The sequence below is a fragment of the Anguilla rostrata genome, chromosome 18, assembly GCF_018555375.3.
Source record: "Anguilla rostrata isolate EN2019 chromosome 18, ASM1855537v3, whole genome shotgun sequence".
Taxonomy (NCBI): domain Eukaryota; kingdom Metazoa; phylum Chordata; class Actinopteri; order Anguilliformes; family Anguillidae; genus Anguilla; species Anguilla rostrata.
Genome location: NC_057950.1, coordinates 10918974 through 10940688, shown reverse-complemented (window position 1 = coordinate 10940688; position 21715 = coordinate 10918974). Strand labels below are relative to the sequence as shown.

The 21715-nt window shown below is 40.2% G+C and overlaps 1 protein-coding gene across 1 annotated transcript in view; it reads left to right on the top strand.

Annotated features, from left to right (window-relative positions):
• plpp4 (phospholipid phosphatase 4) overlaps positions 1 to 10911 on the top strand; it is a 45830-nt gene extending 34919 nt beyond the window's left edge. Inside the window, exons 6-7 of the mRNA XM_064317753.1 lie at positions 3786 to 3956; positions 7279 to 10911. Of these exons, the coding sequence (XP_064173823.1) occupies positions 3786 to 3956; positions 7279 to 7478 (371 nt within the window). The 3' untranslated portion in view covers positions 7479 to 10911. The remainder of the gene's footprint in view (positions 1 to 3785; positions 3957 to 7278) is intronic.
• The last annotated feature ends 10804 nt before the right edge of the window (positions 10912 to 21715 follow it).

The window sequence follows — 21715 nt, the reverse complement described above, 5'->3', positions numbered from 1 at the left end:
ACAACAGGGAAAGGCTGGGGTTTGAAATGTATATGGATAATTGGAGACAGAAAGCCATGGCAACTGGCTAGAACAACAAGGACAGTGTACACATGCACAACAGCCCCACTAAGAGGGGAGCCAGATGCCCCTGGATTACAGTATTAATCTGCAGGGCAATGCAGAGAATAGGGTCCCCTACATAAATAAATGACAGAATTGGGCACCCCTTCTGTGTTATTATCTATTTTTAGAGGCTTTTATTGATTCTTTCTTTGTTGCTCCCGTGCTTATTTTGATTCTGTGCCCCTTTTTTTACAGGTAGGCTGAAAAGGCCACAGGGGTGTCGCTGGTTTGTGGCTGGCCCCCGGGGAGGGAACGCGTGAAAACGAGGGGGGTGGGGGGGAACGCTCGGCGAGCGTGACGATCAGGAAGCGCTACCTGCGCTCTGTCCGCGGGCACTGCCCTGAATTCTGATCCTGACCCGACGCCTGACCTATAGCTGGACCCCGCGTGTTAATCCGGCGCCATGGGAACCTGAGTGTCAGAGAAGGAATGACCCCCCCCCCCCGCGCCAGTGCAGTGTGAACACACAGCACAGCGTGCACAGTGCTGGGGCTCCGGTTCTTAGCTTTAACATCTCAGCCGATCTGGTTTATGCAAATTTTGTGAAGGAGCTTGCTCCTGTTCTCACTGGAGCATTCGCTGATTTACATACAGCTGCGAATATTCTCTTTTCCAAGCGCTGCGAAGAAAGTGTATCCGAGATGAACAGGCTGCATTTCTTGTTCCTGTAGATGTTCCACTGCTTCGTCGTCAGCGCAGAGAGAGAAAGTGGTATCTGCCACAGTTAATTGTGAGAGGACAGACAGATGAGTAGCTGAGAAGAGAGCATTATTCAATACTGCAGTGACAGTTTTCTGTTCGGCTGTAGGTCCCCTGTATGTCAGGGTGTCTCCCACAGCTCTTGAACTCTCATGCAGTAAGAATGCAGCAGGATTGCGGCACCTTACACATCCACTCAACCGAACTGTCTCCTGCAAGACCTGCAGGAAATGGCCTCTTCTGTTGCTCTGCCATTTGCCATTTGCAAGTGAACATTATCCCTTTGCTTGCTCTGTGTCTAGTTGATGAAAAATACATGTCTGTCTGCCACCTGCGGGACTCAAGGAATATTTATTAGATAGAGGTCAAATGAACTGAACTGAATGAATTATTTGTCACCGGTAAGATGAGTGTTTAGTTTATCAACGCTCTTTTGCTAAGAGACACTTGAATAAATGATTTCCGTGTCCTCCGAGATGAAAATTATTTGTGAACGGGGATGGTAGAGTAAGCCTGAGTAAGTCAGGGGAATCGTTTCCCTGGTTATGCTGAATCCACTGCCTGAGTCGGCACATTCACTGTGCCATGTAATTATCAATGGAGGGCTGGGTTGCTTTGCTGTGGATTTAGACATTGCACCTAGCATTAGAGACAAGAGAGTTGTGAAGGAAGGGGGAAACTCCATTCACTGTGATAAGAGTTTAGCTTGTAAAATGATTACAATGCACCAGGCAGATTACAAACGAAGCTTAATTGCCATGCGTGGTTGTTCTAATGAAGGTAACGGTTGTTCAATGACATCCAGGGAGGATTTCCTTGGCACTGTCACCTTTGGCTTGCCTTCTGGGGGTTTAGACAGAGGTGTACTGTACAACTTATTACACATAAATTCTTTGTAAAATGCATTACATGGATTACGTTTGATTTGATGCGATAAGTAAATGAATGGCAGAACGATGGAGCATGTTCCGTGCCATTTCTGGACCGAAGTATCACTGTGGCCTGTGGGGATCTGGTTCTTGAGATCCGTTATCAAAGGGACGTGTTTGCAGAATTTCTGCAAGGTTTTTGACAAGGTTTACATAGAAAGGTCTACAAGGTTTCCAAGGATCTCGCATGATTACATCAGTTCCCCCTCCCGCCAATGTGCAAGCGGTAGCTGTGAATTATACCAGACCCTGCACTGTGAAGAGCAGTCCACACTGCAGAGAATGTGATTCACAGAATGTGATTCATCTGATTTATATATATATATATATTTTAGCAATTAATTCAGCTCAGTATAACCTTGATAAAGCGGTAATGTGTTAATGGGGATAAAAATGCGGCCAACTCCACACTTCTCATATGTGCTTGTGTTTGATTTATTGCAATTTTGCCCGGTTTCGCATTTTAATTTGATACCGCGTGGCAGTTCACAGCTATATCCTTGGAAATGAAGGCCATAATGAAAGCTAGGAGAAACCAGCCGACTTAGCCTGTTAATTTAGTTCCAACGTTTTTGGTTTGAGGCCATGTTTACATTGCATCCTCAAACCAACGGGGAAATGGTTGCTGCCGGAGACAGCATCGGCCTTGTTGAAACGTGTTATTAATGAGGTTTGGGCCAACTGCAGATTCAAAGGGCTTATTGCGGTTTATTATTTCTCTACGGAGTTTCCAGGGCAACAGGTTGAAAGTAATAAAGCAAGTGGCGTGCACTTCAGGATTTTGGGGTTATCATCTGCACTGAGTGCTTGTGTGTGTCAGGAGGACTTAGAGGCAGAAGAACCAAAAATACACAGGGGAAGAGAAAGAACATGTATCATTATGGGAGAGAGAGAGAGAGAGAGAAAGAGAGAGAGAGAGAGAGAGAGAAACCTTTGACCTTTGATACTCCTTTATTGCAACCAATCAGAGCATCAGAAAGGTCGATACATACACATAAAAATTAAATAAAAACACAAAAGGATAAAAATAAAAAAAGTAGAAAATAAAAAAGACAAACAAAATGAAAATGAAAGAAAAATAAACAATTCTAAACACTACAGTACCTTAAAGCGAACACATATAGCTCCCCTCATCACCAACACGGATTGCAGAGAGACAGAGAGCGAGAGAGAGAGAGATCGGGATTATCAGAACACATTCTGCCTGGGTCTTTCCATCACATATCCCCTATTTTAAAATAATAATTAAAAATATAATTATCACAGCAGTTATGAAGAACTGAAAGATTTCTGAATTACTTAAATTTCAACCCTCCTTCTAGGTCTCTCTCTCCATCTTCTCCCATCTTCCTCTGTCAGACTGGAATTAAAACAGCAGCTCTCACTTTGGGAATGATATTTAATGCATTCATCACGGGGAGACAGATTTGTGGATCATAAAGTATCGTATGCAAGAGCAGCTAGGCCTGGAGAAGTCATGCTGGGTGGAATTATGGGTATAGCGGGAATTAAAGATGTTCATGGCTTACCTGTAATTCTAGGGGAAGCAGAACATGCTGGTGATGTCTCGCATTTCTTTCTCTCTCAATTTTTAAATTCAATTCAATGCGTTTTATCGGCATGAATAAAACATACTATAGTAAACACTGCCAAAGTATTATTTGCAAATAAATTTATATAATAAAAAACCAAGTACTGTAAACATTTTAAGGAACATCGTAATTATAATATTGCTAAGGGAAACAGTAAAATAAGTTTAAGTATGAATAAAACTATATAAATAATTATTATATGGATAGTATATGCTCCTGCTGTATCTCTTGCTGGGTGGTTACACATTGTCCCTCAGACTGTGACAGGCTGAAATAAATCGTGCTGTGAGTGTATTTCAGTCTATTTAAAATATTGCAAAGTGTACAGTAGTACACTTAAACATAAATGCAGATGTTGAAATTTCATATGAATGGTAAACACCATATACTATGACTACGAATGTGACAACTATGATGTTTCATATAATAATCTCTCTCTCTCTCTCTCTCTCCTCATAAGTTGCGTTCTCTGGCCTGGGCTTCACCTCCTTTTACCTGGCCGGGAAGCTGCAGTGCTTCACGGATAGCGGTCGTGGGCGCAGTTGGCGGCTCTGCGCCATGGTGCTACCCCTCTACAGCGCCATGATGATCGCCCTCTCCCGCACCTGCGACTACAAGCACCACTGGCAAGGCAAGTCGGCGCGGCAGGCGCTCAGCGCCACTCGCAGAAGAGTAACTTATGCCCGGCGTGCCCACCTGACGCTGCGCATAGACGCTGAGTATCTGATGGTCCCAGGCCCGGGCAAAGCCGACGGCGCCGGCATCTCATGGCCGGATGTGTTCGGCTGCCTTTCTCTTTAAAACTCCCCGTCCCTGGATGAGGAATGCCGGAACATCAATTAATGTTTCAGTCCAGGGTGCTGAATGTCAGCGCACAACAGCACAGGTGTGTGAAATGAAGTGTCTGTTCTCAGTCTCAGGCAGGTGGGAGAGAGTTTTTAATAAACTCCTTTTTGGTAAGTAAGGGCTTTACGCCGACTCTTGTAAGCGGAGCCTTAGGCTTCGTCTTCATTAGGCAGGACGCGACTTCTCTAAAGCGCATTTGGGCAGACGTGCGCAGTCAGACAGTTTAGGTCCCTGTTTCATTCGGGCTGTCTGCGGCCTGTCTTTATTAGGTCTGAGCGGACGTGTTCAGCGAGACGGATCCGGTAACTCTCTCGTAAATTGCGGCTCTGAGTGGAATGAGTTTATATTCCGTAGCGCCATTTGAGGAGGAGGTGTGCTGCGCGCGGCGGCTGACGCGGGCTCGCAGACAGGGTAAGCGCGTGGAAGCTGAAGCCGCCCGAGTTGGTGATGTCACAGTCATGTTCAGACATGTTTGCGTGGCAGTGGAGATTTTCAGAATTTCACTGGAGGAGACATATCCAGCTGGTCTGCTTGTATATGCAGAACAGAAATACAGGATGGCGCATTCAAAGGTTCTGAGGAGCGATGCCATTACCGCTGCCTATGTGCTTTTCCTCACCGCCACCCACCGCCAACATCAGCGAGGGCTTTTTACTCAGTGTTTGCTTTTCTTTCTGTCAGTGGAGTCAAGCAATCAGCATGACAGCCAAAATTATAAGCAGGGAACTGTGACTGTCAGGCTATTCATTATTCCCCATGAGAACGTCATATACTGTCTATCACTATTATATAAAAAGCCACTGTGTTGTTACAATTTTTCACCTATTTATACATCCCGTTACTTAGAAGATGTTTGAAGAGTGTCCCAGGGAGTTAATTGAGTTCTGCACAGTTTGATAAATGACAGATAACTTACTAAAAGCATCTTTAACACAGTTATGTTTTATAAAACCATAATTAGCCTCTGACTGTCTTCCCTGTTAGTCTGCTTTTTGATGATCAAATTCCTAAGGAATGAAATGAAACTGGTGCTTGACTGTCCGTGAATTTTAATTTTCACTGCTCGGTTTTTTTAATGTCTGTTTTAGCATGGAAATGTTTTGATATTTTAAAATGTAGGAGTAGTTCTCAATTCACAAATCACACAAAAATAAATGTATGGGGCAATTTAAACCATGAAAAAAAAACTAATAAGCAGTGAAAAATGAACTCACTTCACTGGATCAACCAGCTGCATACTAATTAGCAACAGAATAATTATTTCAGAGATCTGCAGATTGAATATAAATAAATTGCAATGGCCTGTGTGCAGCACAGGGGAAGTACCATGATTGTAAGGTTCCCTGGGCTAATTTATTTATTTATTTAGGATCCCCATTAGCAATCTTCAGCTAATCTTCCTGGGGTCAGAACATAAAATACATACAATACATACAAGACAACAGACTGCACCAGTCCCTGCACCAGTCATTTCAATATAAATAATAAAATGAACAGTGCTCTGACCCATTGAACACGATGGGCACAGTCTGGGCCGTCAGTAAACACAGGCTGCAGGCTCGCATTAGCCTGCCCTCTGATCCGTGCTGATTGAATGAGAGTGATTTCCCACCTGGCGCTGGTTGGCCAATATCCTGCCAACTCCACAGCCTCAAAAAATGAGGGCGGTCCCTAGCTTCAGCGCTGGCTTGTGTGGGGATATTGAGAAAAATAGTGATACTGTAGAAAATAGAAAGTGGAGTATTAGTAAAGTAGAAAGTACTTGAAAGGAAAATCAACAAAAGAATTGCTTGCAGAGTGCTGCAGAAAGTCTTCTCTGGGATCCGATCTTGTGGTAAAGAAAAATATGCATAACTAGTAGTGCGTAATGTTGAGGGCAGATCTTCATTTTTCTATCATGCTTTCTTTATGTCAGAAAACATTATAGCAGCAGTTGGTGTAGCATTGAGATTTCAAGGAGGAGTTGTCTCCAGCAATATGCTTGCAATATGGGTTCAGTGAACCCTAACGACATTGTCTAGATTCTTACTTGTTCTTATAATGAAGCCATTATGAGAATATGAAGACATAAGATTCAAATCTCAGCCAAGTTATAAAAATAAATGTATAAACAGAACTATAGATGCCCACAGGCCCACAATAATGTACTGTTTTTACAGAGCTGAGACATTGTGTAGCAAATTCAGTGTCCCAAACCCTCTGGCCTTGTTTCCCTACTGCACGAAATATATGCACAATATCTGTGATGGAAAATGGTTCAGATGTCTTGGAGCAGCAAACAAACACTTAAAGAAACTCAATGTCATTATGAGTACTGAGTATATAGAATGATATAGAGAATATATCTGTCTGTACAGGTATATGACAAGTATTGTGTGTACTGTTTTCTGTTGCTGTATTGGTTTTAACTGTATTCCTGATGACACACTACTTTGATAAATTATTAGCTAAGTATTTAATTATCTATAATAAATAAACATACTTAGATTGCCTAGCACTGAGTATTGGCATGATTTGAGTAAAATAATAATAATTGCTGATCTGATTAACTCAGTGCCTCAAATGTAAAATGTAATTGCTTATTGAAGAGAAAAGGGGATTTTGATTGGAGGGATATTTGGTGATAATGTGTTGCAGATTTTCACAAAGACTAGAAGAGATGTCTGAGGAATTCTGATGAAAAGACCTTGCTGGGGTTCTGCTCCCATGTTATGCAATTCTCAGAGCAAGGCCACAAACCATAACCAATGCTGTTGTGTACACTGCACTAATGTCAAAATCAATGAAGTGTTTTAGGTTATTCACAGGATAATGGCAATTCCAGGTACATGCCAGTCCTTTAATCAGCATTTGTGCTGAATTTTGACTTGGAAATAAAGGTATACCTCTTTGGCAGCCAACACAGTTTGACAGGTTATTTTCGGTGATCGTATTTGCGAAAAAGGAAAAACAAGACTTGCACTTAACTGTGTGAAAATTGACGTGAAATATTGACTGAATCCAAGTCAAGATTTATGTGTGTCTGTGTACATTTAAATGCCTCTGCTACACACAAGCAAGTGTAGGAAGTGTGACCAAAGCTGTCTGTGTCCCCTGTTCTTGGGCAGATGCCTTAGTGGGGGGAGTGATCGGCCTGGCCTTCGCCTACGTCTGCTACCGCCAGCACTACCCTCCGTTCTTGCACATAGACTGCCACCTGCCTTACGCCAGCCTGGCTGCCACGCCCAGCACCGCCCACGACGAAGCCCAGCCCACCGACAACGCCACCGGCCTCCCCATGGAGGGGCTGACGGAAGGGCCCGTATGACTAGCACAGACCCCCCTCCCCTCGTGGACTACGAGCCACCTGGACTAATAGCACTTAAACATTCCAGTGGACATGACTCCTCATGCTTCTCCTCTCACATCTTCTTCATATTTTATTTAATTTATTATTTTTTTTAACATAGTGTGCATGCACAATGCAATTGGGGCGGGCAAGGGGAACATCTAAACACACACACACACAGGCATACACACACTGGCACACACATGCACTCACATTCGACAGCAATGTCACAATATTAGCAAAGTAACCAAGGAATAAAAGTACTGTATCGGTACCCTGCAGATGATCATGGGACCACATCTGTTTTTGAAGCCCCTTTGTCTCAACTCTGCCATTAGCATGATGCTAACATTCTAAATATTTACAGCAGACAAAAGCTCTCCCAATGTCACCAGAGTATTTGGACAGATATTCCTGCGCAGTTGCCGAGTACTGTATTCTGTATTGCCCTTGACTTCTTGTGTGAGTCCTGCAGGGAAAATGAATGGACTACCGTACACACGCGGTAAATGTGGGGTGGCAAATTGCTTTTATAAATCATTCATGCTGAAATAAATCCAAAAGTACATTATGACACTGTCGATTTTCAGAGCGCTAACCCATCATCACGAGGCAGAATCTTGTGTTTCAAACCAAACCGTGCTCTGGACGAGCGTGTCCAACAAGCTTTAAGATAAAGTCAGGACCCCCCCCCCCACACACACACCCCCCGTCCCTCACACCCGTTGTACTGCTTGTCCATAGCGACACAATGATAAATACTGACCTAATCTAATCTAGTCTAGTCCTCTTCAGAGGATCTCAGTCACCCCCCAACACACACCCACCCACCACACACACACACACACACACACTTTTACACTTCCACATTTTATCTCCTGCTCTTTCTCACTTTGTCTTGGACGCTATCTGTGACATTTCCTCCGCAATTGCCAACCTTAAATTTAAATGCAGATTAGAGGTTACGGGGAGGAATGAATGATGAATGATATATTCATGCAATCTGGATGAGACAACACTTTTACACTTTCACTCTGAACCGGAATGAATCTTCATTAGGTGAGGAGGGTGGGAATTGACACGGATAGAGTGAAGGCCAAACAGAAATTAAGCACCCTAAGTCAGCCATGGCAAAGAAGGCGCACTTTAGACTTGTGCTTCATTTCTCTCTAAAGAAACACAATGTGGTGGTGTTGCAAATAGACACTTCAGAAAGGTCAAATCTTGCATGAATAGTGTGGCATTTCTAAAATGCTATTTAAACATTACTGTCCCATTATAGCTTAATCGTGTTCACATTGTGGCAAGCTCACATCGATTTGCCTCTTCAATAAATACAAACACTGAATACAGCAATTTATAGATAATGGATAAAATATTGAATCCACCAGGGAATTCAGATGGTGGGAACTACTTAAGGACACAATTTGTCAAAATAATTAGCGCATAATTTAATATATTGGATTGGTCAGCCTTCTATCGTATGTAGCAGTAGGCCTTGAAAGCCTGAATATCACTTAAAATGAATTGCGATAACATTTGGACAATGTTGTGAGATCATCATGTTTTCACCTGATTGTACTTGCCCACGAACCTCAGATCAAATAATGCCTTCATATTTGGCTGTTCCTGAAGCCTGTCCCTTACATAATGTCAATCACTATTATGCTTTGTGTACCTAAAGTCTGCACTGATAGAACAACCGGAGTCTGTTAAAGGAAAGGCTAGAATGTCGTTCTCACTCTCTTTGAAAGAAAACATAACTGTATAAGCGGGAATTTAAAAGCTCACCTATGCACCTATTATATTTAACAGCAATCAAGGGCACCATTCTGCAATATGTCTCAGTTTGCACAGAGAGGAGGATGGTTTCTGAGTGTTCATCATACTGTAACTCGACTTAGGTTACCTCGCTTCTATTAAATCTTCACATCACTAGATTTTACGAATCCCTGCTGCCCATCGTTTTCAAACTGGCCACTGTTTTTTTGTGGACGTTGTTAAACACGGCAAGGTTTCTGGTGCAAGGCTAAACTGATATTTGTATTTTAAACAAGAGCACGAGCTTTCCAGAAAGAACCTTCACTTTCATGGTGGATGAATTGCTAAACACTTGAGGATCGATTTTCTTCATGAGAGGCATACTGCATTCTGATGATTTATGTTCTCACAGCATCACAGTAATGTTGAAATCACATAACAATTAAAATTCAACCCAGAATTCTGCCCCCCAATCATAAATACAGTTCTCTTACTGAAATCGTTTCCTGCAGCGTGAAATGATGTATTGAAATGATAAGATTACAGCAAAGTCGGAAATGCATTTGCAACAGCTTGGGTTTCATTCATGCCCTGCTATGTAAAACACAATCATATTTTACTTGTTCTGAGGAGTTTGCTTAAAACGAGTCTTTGTGGGAAAAAAACAACGTTTAACTGTCATCCATAAAAAAGAAAAGAAGAATATGTCTGATAGCGTATAGTGTCATTGACCATGGCATGCCAGTACCATTTGTGAAAATAAGAGTCTATTTTATATAGAAAAGCATGTCTGAGTGTAAGAACACTTAAAATGGTGCGTTGCTGTTTATATACTGTATGTACATATAAAGTAAAAATGCAACCATCTCAGTATGGTGTATGAACAGAGAAATCAGGAGGAGATTTTTGCACTTCAGTCAGTGTATAGGACAAAACTGTGCTTTATCTTTATGGAAAGAGATGAAGAAAAAGACATGGCTGCCATTTGGGATCGCTGTACAAACCCAGAGTTATCCTTTTATATAGGGTTGTGTCTAAAAAAACATCTGCACTATCCCATACACTGTTTACAAACAACAAAAATTAACAGTGCACTTGATGACAATGTGAACAATTTGCATTGTATGGCAAAGTATTCATGACAAGGTATTTGATATATGATTCAAACTATTAAGTTGCTTTAAAAAGGTTAAACTTCTATCTGGCAGCTATTTCTTTTCTTGCAGTGTGCCGACATAATTTAGTATTTGATGTTTATTTAAATTACCATGACCCATGATCTGGATTAAAAATCTCCTCAGCTATCTGCTGTAAGTCTTTTGTGAAATACATGTTTGTGCTAATAATTTAAAATAAATATTAGGAGGAAGTTAAATGTTAAAAGCCCTAGAAATAAAACTAAAGGCATATATGAACAAATGGAATCACCTGTTAATATTTGTCATTTTTGATGAATGCTCGTATTACCTATTATGTTATTGGACAATTATAAAACTATGTCAGAATTAATTCCATGGGCCATTGACAACATTAGCACAAAATCCACCTGGACACTTGTCAAATTTCTAACTTTGTCCTGGGCAAGTGGAATATATTTTGCCTCTACCTGGATTGGAAATACCGTGATCTGCAATAAAGGTTTTTGCATTTGTGACTGTTTGGTGATTGTTAAGGGAGAGTCTGTACACACATGAAATTGTGTAAGATATGTGTTTGTTGAATAAATATATATGTACAGTCGTTCAACTTAGATCTGGAACCATAGGCAATGGAGATTGATAGCAGACCTCTTCAGGTCACGCTACAGGATCTCGATACGGTTAAGGGCTGGACTCGGCCATTCCAAAACATGAATTTTCTTCCACCATTCTATTGTTGATTTAATCGTGTGTTGTGGGTCATTGTCTTGTGCCATCACTCAGCTTCTATTAAGCTTCTGGTGACAGACCACTACCCTGACATTCTCCTGTAAAATTTCTCGATACAATTTTGAGTTCTTTGTTCCCTCAATGACTGCAAGCTGTTCAGGTCCCCGGGCAGCAAAGCAGCCCCAAACCATGATGCTCCCTCCACCGTGCTGCACAGCTGGAATGAGGTTTTGGGGTTGGTGAGCAGTGCTTCTCCCCCTCCCAACAGCATTTGCTATTACCCCAGGGTTCTTTTTGACCTCTTTCAGCATTGCACGCGGCACTCTCGCTGTGATCTTTGCAGGATGTCCACTCCTCGGGAGAGTAGCAACAGTACATAATTTCCTCCATTTGTAGACAACTTGTCTTATTGTGGACAGCCCTTAGAAATACTTATATAGCCTTTTCCAGCTTTGTGCATCTCTATAGTTCTTCTTCTAAGGTCCTCTGAAATTATTATTATTACTTTTTTGATCAGGGCATGGTTCACATGAACAAATGCTTTTTGAGAAAAGCAGACTCTGTCAGTAACTAAACTTTGTGTGCCTTTTTATAAGGCAACCCACAACTCCAATCTTATCTCATTGATTGGAACACCTGACTCCAGTTAGCTTTTGGATAAGTCATTAGCCTAGAGGTTCACATACTTTATCCAATCTAGACTGTGAATGTTTAACCGCATTCAGTATTGACAAGAAGTACAATTATTTGTTTATTATTAGTTTAAGCACATTGTGTTAGTCTATTATTGTGACTTATATGACTATAAGACCACATTTAATGAGTAATTAACACAGAAATTCAAGTAAAGGGTTCACATACCTTTTCTTGCAAATGTACCTTTAAATTAATCAATAATTATACCAGTGGTAATTGGCCTCTCATTACAATGTTTGGAATTCCAAAATCAGCTTTCTGAACATACATCTCATTTTCAGTGACCTGCTATTTTTGGTTTTGTTTGCATAGTTCTGGTCTTTATATCAGAAAGCAGTAAGGAGTTTAATAGTTTAATAGTACTAACCAGTGTTAAGGTACCAAACAGGATTATACAATGACATGCACAAATGCTCTCAACAGGAAAAATAAATTAAATACATAATACCCTGAGGAATTTAAAAATATAAAAGAGAGAAGTGGCAAAGTGTTTCAAAAATTACAATTCTTCAGGCAAACGGATTTACCTCCAGTTTCAACTGCAGAATAATTACAATGCTTGATAACCATCTTGGGTCAATATTTATTTATTTATTGTCATTTGTTTTTCCTGCTCTGTACATTCAATCTCCTCTACCATGTAATCACGAATAAATTTTTTAAATTATGTCTTGGATTCACCCTTTGAGAAATTCAAACACTATACTTTTTCACGATCGTAGTCTTTTGCAGTAAATAGTATACTTTTGCAGTAACGTTTATACATACACACTTTGTCTAATTTTGGTATTATTTACATATCCAACCAATCAAGGCAACTTTATTGCAACCAACCTAGATTTTGTTTAGGCATTACTGAATATGCTGCTTCAAATTTCTCACAAGTTCAGTAAAACAGAATCGAGCAGCTGATGGTAGCAGAGCATCGTAAAGAAGGGCACCAATGAAATGTAACTGAAGTGGAGATTATGTATTTATGTATTATGTACATGAATTAAGTTTGTTAAATAGCCTGGTAAACAAGAAAAGTAATACAGTCAATAAACGACTCCATGATTTAGAATACACAATTTTAAAAAAGAAATAAAAATAATAATAATAATGAAGCAATGTTTTAGGTTAATATCCAGCTAAGATGAAAATATAACATCTAATGTCTAACAAGTGTCATATTCCTCTACATTCTCAGAAGAAAGTTTTCCAAAATGGCTTTGTGTCCTCATTTCCTTTTTGGGCAAAATGGTTCAATCTGGGAGCTTTCACACTGTTCACACCTACCATAGAAGGTTCCAGAAAGAACTAAAAAGGGTTTCCCAGTGGAGACAAGCCAAAGAACCCTATTTCCTGAGAGTGTAGTGTGCAGCCTATCTTGGCAGCATCACCTGAGGTGCTTTTGAGGCACCAGAAATGTGCAAGCGGTGACTCCACATCTCCAGACAAGTATATCAGATATGCTAAAGCTGACAGTTTACTGTGACTCTTGTTCACTGGTATTAAAGTGGAAGAAAGCAGCTGATCTGATCTGTGACAGTTATACCACAAATTATATTTCTGTTTAATGGTTAACAAATAACTGAAAACAGCAAATCCAAATTTCAATCAGCAGAACAATTAAAAAATATTTTACTTGAATACATTGATGTAATGTAATCAGTAAAACTATCATATTACACAGTGGTGCAAATGGGAAGGTGATGGATAGTAACCTGAGCCGCTGGGGGAACACAAACAAACACTAATGTGCACCATCACTGAATGATTATAAACACAACAGGCCAAGATAATAGCAGTGTGTCAAGATGCTAGGATGCATTCCTCCCTGTTCATAGTGAAGGTGTATGTAGTGCTCTGAGGCCTCAGTACACCAGATTCCAGTGTGGTGCATCTGAAATAAACATGGTGATATGCGCCATCTTGCGCTATATTTTATCTCAGTTCACATGCACGTAAAAAAAACACTCAACATTTCTCAATCTCATCCAGTCACTTCACACACACACACACACTAAGCTCAACAGACTTCCCCACATCAGGCTTCCCCTGATATTGGACTTTGCATGTGATGTTTGTGAGCATATGTGCGTGTGTTTGTGCGTGTGTATGTGTGTGTGCATGTGATGCTTGTGAACCTATGTATGTGTGTTGGTTGCGTGTGTCCATGTGCGTGAATGTGTGTGTGCATGTGATGTTTGTGTGCGTCTGTGTGTGTTTGTGCCTCCCAAGGCTGATTGGTAGAGCAGAGAGAGTTGGCTCTCCCCCAGACCAGCTGACACTCATTACTCTTCATTAAGCATTTCAGCAGTGAGCGATGGCTTTGATTACCAGCTACAGGTCTTTGCTATCAGGGAAAAAGGAAAGGAAAGGGGAGGACTTGTTGCTACGGTAGCTTGGGGTCTCTCTCTCTCTCACTCTCTCTATCTCTCTCTCTCTCCGTTCATCTCATAGGCTCCATTGATATGGAAAGCACCACTATTATCAGCATTCCGAGCAAAGTGTGGCCATTTATGTCCAGTAAAATCAGTCGCTTGATTCGATGTTCTCGGTGCCCCGAGGGAGTCGCTCGCAGGAGCAAGAGGCTGATGAGATAAGGGAAGGGGCTGTAATGATTTAGCCGGCGTGCTGATGGCGAGAGTACAGCGGCACTGTCTGTGGGTCTCAACCAGACAGGGTTCCGGATAGATATGCACCGTGAGGATTTTTATTTTATTATTATGTGTTTTTTTTTTCGTCTTCGTTTTATTACAGAATAAGCGTTCAGTGGAATGATTCATTTCATTAAAAAAAAAAAAAAAAAAGATTCACAAGATAATAACACAACTTTCAATATTCGCTGCTTTTAAAATTTACTGCCATATTGAGAGCACTAAAACCTCTCTCTTCACTTTTTTACCTTTATGCATTATTTATCACTTTTAGAAATGAGCAGGCGATGCAAATGGGTCTGAAGCAACCCGTCTTTTGTCTGGCTTAATGCTCCACCAGGCTCCCAGCCCAATCACTGGGGGCACACTACGCACCTCAGGCTGCCCTGTTTTTTATTGTGTTTTTAGGGGTCCGCGGGACAGAAACCGCAACATACATCTGCTTAAATGTGCACAGGGCAAGGATTTGAGGGAGGAAAGGAGACCGTTGGAGAGGGAGGGCGAACAGGAAGGCTTCTGAATCACTTGTTTTACGCGCGCGTTTGCGAGAGCATAGCCGGTTGAGAGATTGTTAGTGTTATGCATCCAAAGTGCATGGCTGCAGCAGGACATCTCTTAGGATAAAACTGAAACAGGTGCACAGTAGTACCAACAAGATAATATTCATACACAAAACCAGTTTTTTCTTCTATCCTGCTCTTCCTTTGTGCGTGTGTGTGCCTGTGTGTGTGTGTGTGTGTGTGTGTGTTAATGCGGGCAGGTTGTCTGCGTCCATAAATTTAATCATGTAACCCCTATAATAACTCCCCATCAGTGGGTTGCCTGAGAGCAAGAAATCAATCTGCATAGGAAATGTACACCAGCTAACATATGTGGATATGATTCCAGATAAATATCCTTTCTGATGACCTGCAGTGCTGCTGAACATCTTACCAAACAGGAGGTTGAAATGAAAGTGCAGTGGGACATATTAAAAGGTGCAATATGCCTCAGAATCACTCCCCTGAGAAAGTCCCCGCCTCACTTTCCGTCCATCCCCTGATTGGTTGATATACGCATGCTTCATCATCCAGTTACAACCAAACTCCTGTACAAACTCACCGTTCTTATAGTGAGCTGAAAAACCTGTATAATACCCCATTGCTGTTGTTTGGGCTTTTCCCTGAAAAAACGCAACAAATAGATATGGCCTTTCCCTTTCTCTCTCCACTCCCCGATGACTCATTGCTTCTGTGTCGGGCGTTTATTGACTTTCAGTTCACGCCAGAGATTGCTGCTTGATAGGCGAAGTAAAAATCTATTAGGGTCTTATTTATGACACTCGGGGAACAGCTCAGCCAATATGCGAGCGTAACTAGGAGCTAGATAGAGTGCTTGTCTTGAGAATGACGGAGCAATTGAACAAAGACAGAGCATTAGAGGACGGGAGAGACAGCGTGTTTCCATAATTATTCTGCATTAGGATGTGCAGGCACTGCTCTTAAACCAAACTCTTTTTTTTTTAAAAAGCGCTTTAATTCATGATTAACATAGAGGCTATTTATTGTACTATTGCTTTAGCAGACCACTGGCTCTTCAAATGTACTTTGAGAATTCATAGGAAGAGCGACAATCTTCTGGTGTTTTGAAATAAAGGTTGGACGCAGCGCTGCACTGTCTCCTTGGTCTCCTTGAACCCACACCTTCACAGCACATAAAACCTTCATCCTCCACCTCTGCGCCTGAAGACCATTTCAAGACGTGGCATGGCCCCATACATCACTGCTTTATTTTCACACCCACCCCCGCGCTCTCTTTCTCTCTTTACATCTGGAAGGTGTTCAATAATGAATGACCTTCAAGGTTCCAGCAAAATAAAAGAGTCATTGAGAAGTGAATGTGAATTCTGCTCACCTGGTGTGGCCTGTAGTACAATGAGAGAGGTGGGAGAGTTTTGTTTTTTGTTTTGTTTTGTTTGTGTGTGTGTGTGTGTGTGTGTGTGCACGCGCGTGTGCATGCAAGTGTGTTGTGTGTGAATAACTGAAAAACAACCTTAGAGAAGAACATCAGAAACAAAGGCTATAAAAAAAAAATCCTTATTTTCTGATTTATTATTTAAAAACACTGGTCAGAAAGACATTGAAGTTTGTATTTGTACTTTGAAATATGTGGTGTGGTATTTTTAAGTAACAGACAGTTCTACTTTGTTTACCCTTCTGTATCATTTATCTTAAGAATTATATCAGTGTAACAGAACCACCTTTCATAAAATGTTGAGCAGCACTTTCCCACAAAGAAACAAGTCAATAGACTTGTAAAGTATTTTTTAAATATTTTATGATGCTCATTTAAATCCTTGCAGACAGTATGAATTATGTTTTTTTTTGTCATTTGCTTCCCTTCTAAACAACCTTTGTGAGGATGATCGCATGACTTACAACTGTGTTTTGACTTCTTATGCCTAATTTTTTAGGTAACCTGCTTAAAAAATATACAAAAAATATTTAGAAAATATTGGCGTATAAATATGCGCCACTATATAAACTTATGCAGTAGAGGCCTTTATTGTAAAATACTATTGTGTAATAATATTTAAATGCTGTCTATTGTAAATGGATCAATGGACAAAATAACAGTATGTGCTGTGTTAGCTTTTTAAGGTTATTTTCTGAAATTGTTTCCTATGCATTAAAAAAGAGTCAGCACCTCAATTACAGCATGACAAAAGTAGTCATTTCAGATCCAAAACGTCCCTACCCGGTATTATTTTTTTGTTGTTGCCTAGAACATAACATTGCCTTTATATCCCAGGAACTGGGGTGTGAGGGAGTTGGAGTTTTGGGAGACCAACCGCGACTGAACAGGGGGGTTCTTTAAGCTATTAACCAGAGGTAAAATAGCCACAAAGTCTCAAGAGACAAGGGAAAGGAAAACAATACTCCTTCGGGAGAGTATCCCAAAGAAAAGCTCTAAACAACCCACGTACTGGGTAAAAAAAACTAAAGCTTAAGGAGTATGAAAATAAAACAAAACTGCCGGAGCAGAAAACGGGGCAACTCAAAGAAAACAGACCTCGAACCGAGGCTGAAAAAGTAAAACCCTAAAGAAAGAATACTGAGCTTAGATTGTGGCACTAACTTGTTGCCAACAATCTAAAAAAGCTAAAGACTGTTGTGCTAATTTTATAGCCACAACAATCCAATATCGCAACTCAATCCTTTACCTTTACCTTTACCTTTACCTTTACCTTTACCTTTACCTTTACCTTTACCTTTACCTTTACCTTTACCTTTACCTTTACCTTTACCTTTACCTTTACCTTTACCTTTACCTTTACCTTTACCTTTACCTTTACCTTTACCTTTACCTTTACCTTTACCTTTACCTTTACCTTTACCTTTACCTTTACCTTTACCTTTACCTTTACCTCGCTTGACAGAATACCGGCTTTCGTGCAACATAAGTGGCACTGAAGCAAAGCTTATCGGCTTGCTCAGGGTTTAAATAGAACACCAACAGGTGCAAATTGTAAAAGGAAATTTGCACGTGTATAATTCAATCAACTCAATGGCCGTAATAACTGAAGAAAAGGTGCATGAAAAAACCAATGGCCGTAATAACTGAAGAAAAGGCGCAGGCAGGAAAAGAAATGGTGGCATCAGCCAAAACCATGACATGGGGAGGATAGAAAAAAAAACTATAAATATAAAATGATGTCATATTGTGCTCACTTTATCAGTTGACCAATTAAAGCTGTTCATTGAACAGTTCATCAGCATCACCTGGTCACCTGGCTCAGAGCTGGTTATGAGTATGGCTCTGAGATTTCCGATTTTAGGGGGAAATCGTAAACCAAAAGGCCAGAGCAAGTGACCTCTGCCTTAAAAGTCATCAGGCTTTTTGACCAATCAGAGATGCAGATATTCAATGTCTCACACCAACCAGACCAAATGCTCTTTTAATTTTTGTTATTGAAGTAATTTTCAGATCTGAGGAGGTGACACACACAGTCACTGCACCTGAAGTGCTTGTTACATTCACTACCCTATTCTTTATTTCCTCTCATTACATAAATTATCTGTTTCCTCTTGGTTAGTCACACATTCAGACATAATTCAGCTCCTCGCAATATAGACTGAAACTGCCAAGGTTGTCAGTTTAACAGCACAAAATTCAAAAATGACCTTGGCACTGTTAAAAGTCAGAACCTACAACTAAAAGCAGAAGCTAATTCCAAATAAAGGGATGTCTGCATGATTCAATTCAGAGGCTCTCTGCAATATGTCATCGGTCGTACTCATTTATGCTCGGAGACTGTGCTCGTAATTTTCGGTAAATAGCCTTATTTTGTCGGATATGTTCCGAATCCATCACTCTGTTCTGAAAAGTCCAAAAAGGCTTACCGTGAGTACAAGATAATCCCAGCACAAGCATTCTGTCTCCTTGGTTTCTGGATGATTACATTTGATAACTGTGTTTGATAACAGTGTTTATATCGCCAAAATAGGGTGTTATATTTCAATAGAGCAGGAAAGATTGACGATTTCTACAAATAAAGAAAAAGAGAGAGGGAGAGTAAGAGAGAGATTTTGAAGAAAGGCAAGAGAGAGGTAGAAACAGAGATGCACAACCTCCTTATATTGCCATACATATTCTGAAATCGTAACAGTATATGACTACATTTTGAAATCTACAATTACACAAAAGGAAGAAAATGCCAAATATTATGGTGGGGACACCCCTTGTTGGCAAATGTGTGACAACACACCATAGCCCAAGAGACAGTGAGTAGCAGGCCACTCAGAGATAGCAAAATGATTATTATTATTATTTACAACAACAACAACAATAATAATAATAATAATAATAATAATAATAATAATAATTTTAATTAGCTTTAGCTATATATCACATATTGTGTAGCTATCATTATTTCTGATTGGCATTTTATCTAAACAATTACTGTGGAAATACTATAGCAATTTGTGGTCATGGCAATAAAGAATATTTGAATTCAAAATGTGTGTGTCTGTGTGTGTGTGTGTGTGTGTGGGCAGGGATGAGGGTGGCTTTGATCTTTTTAGTTTGTTGATTTTAATATTTCATCCCAAAAGAGACTTGAAAGAGCTCCACACCCTGTTTCCTCCTCATTAACCAATGCAATTTTCTCCTAATTTAGGAATGCATTTTGAGAAGAGTGTTGAGTCTTCCGTTAGAGAACAAAAGCTGCACCATTTCCAAAAAGAAATCACTAATATTTTTGCTGTGTCTCCACTTCAGGAACTCATCGCCACTGTATCTCAGAGCTGAACTCATGAGAGATTTAGCATTGATTTTTTTTCCGCCCGGTTCTCTATCAGGGAAAAACACACAACAGGACAGGCAGAAAGCTTTAACTGTGACAGATGACACAGGAACACTGTGAAAATGCACCGCTGTGGAACATGTTTATGTCCAGGGATTTCTTTTAAAGATAGATAACATCAAAGAATATAATTAACTCAAGGCCCCCGATTACCTCCAAAAGAATGCACCCCACACAGGTTTTAGTACTTATGATGATGAATAACAAGAGTATCGTACAATAAAAGTATGCATAATTGTGGTCATCCATCCTTGTATTTCCCTCAGCAGGTCTAATTGCAGCGATCCTGCATTCTGATTGTTCACCAAAGCATACAAAAAGCAGTAGATGAATTAAAAATGGTTAACTGTGACTTATTGCAACTATTAGTTCTAAATCTTGAAATATTTTATCTACCCTTTTGAGGTTGCCTCGAGTTTTTTGATACAGGAGCCCAGTCTACTACAGGTTTTTGAATGTGATTTACTATTTTTGAGAATTTTAAAGATGGTGATGAAAGCATTATCTCTCTTACTCTCAACAGAGATGAGTGGGTGGGGTTGGGGATGGAGGAGGAAACTTCTTTGATTGTAAACGCAGGAGAACAGCTAGGTTAAAAATCATGCATAGTATGCCTTTAACTTCTTTGAAAAATTAGTCATGTCAATCTGCTATTTTATCATTTTAATTAATATGTATTTGCATTTTCGGCATTTACTTCTATTTACTATTTACTGTGTGTACAATTTTCTGCTTTGGGCACAAGACCTGGTAAGGAACTAAATCTACTGATTACACAAATTACAACAGCATATTAGTGGATGCTACAGTTTTTTTTTTCATGCAGTCTGTTGATGGTTATTAAAACACATGGGGGGGACCCATCTGTGTTCGCAAACAAAAGGGATTAGGAGAGAGAGAGAGAGAGAGAGAGAGAGAAAGAGAGAAAGAGAGAGAGAGTGAGAAAGAGAGAGCTTTCTATTGGTTTGGTTGAAAGAATGCCTAACCCTCAGTGGTGAAGGTTTTGCCTGTTTTTGAGGTTTTATGTTTGAAGCCATCATGTCTGCATGTTTATTTGGTCCTGCAATCAGTAAAGCGATGAGCTTTGTGCTGTTTTGCTTTTAGTTTGTGACTTAGCTGTCCTCGGCAATTCTTCATTCATTTAAGAAACAGCTCTATTTGGAATTTGTTCTGTCCTTGCTTCTGTGGATCTCTGATCCTATTGATATGTGTGAACTGATTGAGCTTTATGTGATTAATGCGTCCTCTTAAAGGTCCCTGCAGATTGACTAGGCTACTTTAGTCAATTGCGTCTCACCCTTGTTAACCACCATAGTACTTGATGCCGCCGCATAATTTAAATTTGGCATTATATTTTAACTACCTTTGCTGGTTTCCCATCTGCAGTCAATTTCTTTTCACAGAAGTATGTGTCTATTTACATTTGAACTTTAATGCTTTTATTATTTCACAACTTTGTGACTACTAAAGACCTTTTTCTGCTCTGCATAGTCAGCATTTTGCAGCTCTCATTATCTCCCATAGTAGTTTGGCTTTTCAACAGAATATGTAAAAGTCACACCTGATCCCGAGTGCTTACATGGACTTGAACCCATACTTGTAGTTCAGTCATATCTGGATACCTGTGTTATCAGGGAAAACTTACACGTTTTTTTTTTCCCCTTGTGAGTGTAAGTGGCGTTTTCAGATCTTAAAATAGAATAAAAAGTGGAGGTATTTCTTATCAGATGGCTTATATTTCTGCTTTCTGCTTTGCCCAACTTTCGTCATTTATTTACTGATTCTCAAACCAAAAAAGAAAAAAAAAGCAATTGGAGTCCCACCAAGGTTTCTGAAAATACACAATGCAATGTTCACAGGATTGGAAAGTAAATAAACGAACACATCCGAGATGCATTGCTAACC